The 2,500-nt window shown below is 41.5% G+C and overlaps 1 protein-coding gene across 1 annotated transcript in view; it reads right to left on the reverse strand.

The window, feature by feature from the left end:
- Window positions 1–2,365, reverse strand: part of LOC119599150 — a 35,724-nt gene extending 33,359 nt beyond the window's left edge. Inside the window, exon 1 of the mRNA XM_037948908.1 lies at window positions 1,960–2,365. Coding sequence (XP_037804836.1) covers window positions 1,960–2,035 — 76 coding nt within the window. The 5' untranslated portion in view covers window positions 2,036–2,365. The remainder of the gene's footprint in view (window positions 1–1,959) is intronic.
- Between the last annotated feature and the right edge of the window lie 135 nt (window positions 2,366–2,500).

Consider the following 2,500-nt stretch of genomic DNA (forward strand, 5'->3'; position numbering starts at 1 on the left):
GAAGACAACCATTAGAATAAAATAAATAAATAATTGTAAAACGAAGGTCAGGTTAAGAAGAAGGCAAATAAACAGCACGAAGTGTATTCCTCCTCCTCCAAGAGAGGCTGCACGTGTATGGCAGCAGATGTATTACACGCGAGTGAACGGACGCTGACTTCTGCTCCTTGGCGGCCCTCGACCCAAGGCAGCGACGACGTCAGGTTTTCTTCAGGCTCTAGTGGAGCATGTAGCGCTCTATGACTTCGGTCTTGGGCAACGCGCAGACGTGCATACATTCTCCACAATGGATTTTTTTGTTGCTGTTTTGTGTTCCGATTGAGGTACTCCTATCTTCATTTTCTTTTAAAGTTTATTGTGAATTTGAAATAATATCGTTTTGGGAAGGCTTTTTCGTTGATTCAGTGCTTTGTCTTATTCACTGTCACGAAGCAGACAAGTTTTACTGTTAGATGTGAATTTACATGTGAAAAAAATGTGGCATCGCAATGTCAAAATGACATCGTGCTTCCTATCAGTACTTTAAATTACATTTTTTTTTCTGCCAAAACGCTGTTAATACTATGACCTACATTCTTTAAAAGACCATAAAAGGATGACCTTTTGCGGTTAACCCAGGATATTTTTTTCTTTTGCTCAATGACCTCGTTACGAAATGTGTCATGGTTACATCTACGCAACCAGAACCGCCCATTACTCAAAGGGCAGTAATAGCGCACTAACCATTATAAAAAATACTCGATATCTGAGTCATATGATAGGATAATTGATATAGTGGATATGGAACTTGTGATCAAATGTGAATGTTACTGTTATGTTTTGAATGGCGTTTCTGTAGAAAACGATGAATGTTTTTAGACACTGGTGCTAGCGTTGTGAAATGTAATGGTGACTGTATAAATGTAAACTTGTTGGCGATACTGCGAAGCTTCCCTTTGGAAATGGTAAGAAATGACAGATCAGACAGGTAAACCAAGGAGGAGACCTAATTTGACTCATTATTCACGGCCTTTGGTCAAATTACACCCCCGCAAGACAGGCCTTGAGAAGTCCCTAAGCCTATAGCTACACTGTGTGCTGTGCGGAGTGAAGGACCTGGAGAGCGGACTGAGCTCTTCCTGCAAAATGAGGAGATGTTCCATGCTCTCTAGACTACGCATTCAGCTGTGGACTGTGGAGAGTCTGCTGCTTTGTACCTGTTTTGTCTGTATTTTTTCTTTGATACAGATTATGATACGATATGTGTTACTAAGAAAATATAATTGAAAAATAATAATTGCTTTTAACTGTAGAATACTATAACTGTTCCCACTTTGATACTGTTTTTGAAATAGATCAAGGTTAATCTGCTGGCGCCAAGCTGCAGACGCATAATATGGGAAAAAAGAAAAGCAAAGCAGTAAACAAGAACTCAGAAAATGCGTTGAATATGACAGCCGGAAATAAATGTGTGATCTGCGTCAAAGGCTGAAGGAAAGACGAAGCGAAGGCGACTTTCTTAGGGTGTCTGTCGCGTGAGGTGTAGCGGTGGTGTTGGCGCTGCGAGGTGTTGCTTAATAGCGCTAAAACTAAGGGTTCTTTAAGGCTCAGTTGCTGCAAGTTTGTTAAGAGGGAAATGATGTTCAAAAGAGGATGAAATAAATTATTTACATCTGTTATAATGCATGGGTTAGTAATTCTAAGTTAACTACATATATTTAATTTCAAATCTACCAGGCAGGTTTAATTTGACTGTACATATACACACTATTATGGTTTATATATGCATATATTGATATCTTACCTTATAGTTTGTCTTATCTAATAATACTTAACAAATAAAAAGAACCACAACATTTTCATTTTTACACTAAGTCCAAAGGCGAGGAAGCCAGAGTAATGTTGAAAGCAATAAACATGTGATGGTCCTTCTTAGATGTCTAGTCACGAATGCAAAGATATCCGTTTGCTTCTACATACCTTCGGAGATGATATGGAGGGCGGAGACTATGGCCATAGCTTGCATCATGATGGGAATTCGTATCTGATGGCGCATCTTTCAACTCTGTCAAGGAAAGGATACCATGTTAGCAGGCTCGCTACATGGACGTCCGTGAAATCAGCGGCAGACGTTCCCTCTGCCGAGTCCGTCTTATGCCAGAACACTGCCGAGTCCTTGCTTCCGGAATTCCACACTGAGTACAATTTTTTTGATGATTCCTCCAGTTATCACTTAAGTTCTAAAAGAGTTGAGAGTTCTGAGTGATGATGTCCCTTCCCCACGCTACACTGTTACCGCAGCGAGACCACCATGTCAACTGCACGAGGCTGCCGCCGAACGCGCCATTTGACCCGTCGAGGTTCGTCGTTACGCGCGTTACACTCCTACCGGTCGGGATGCCATTGTTTTCGTATGCTCACTCGCCCTTATCGGCTTTTCAGACCAAGTGCATGGCAATTCCAGTGCAATAGAGTCCTAAACACGCCCTGCCAATCACGGCCCTGACGGTAAATGACACAA

This window comes from Penaeus monodon, chromosome 4 (assembly GCF_015228065.2).
Source record: "Penaeus monodon isolate SGIC_2016 chromosome 4, NSTDA_Pmon_1, whole genome shotgun sequence".
Taxonomy (NCBI): domain Eukaryota; kingdom Metazoa; phylum Arthropoda; class Malacostraca; order Decapoda; family Penaeidae; genus Penaeus; species Penaeus monodon.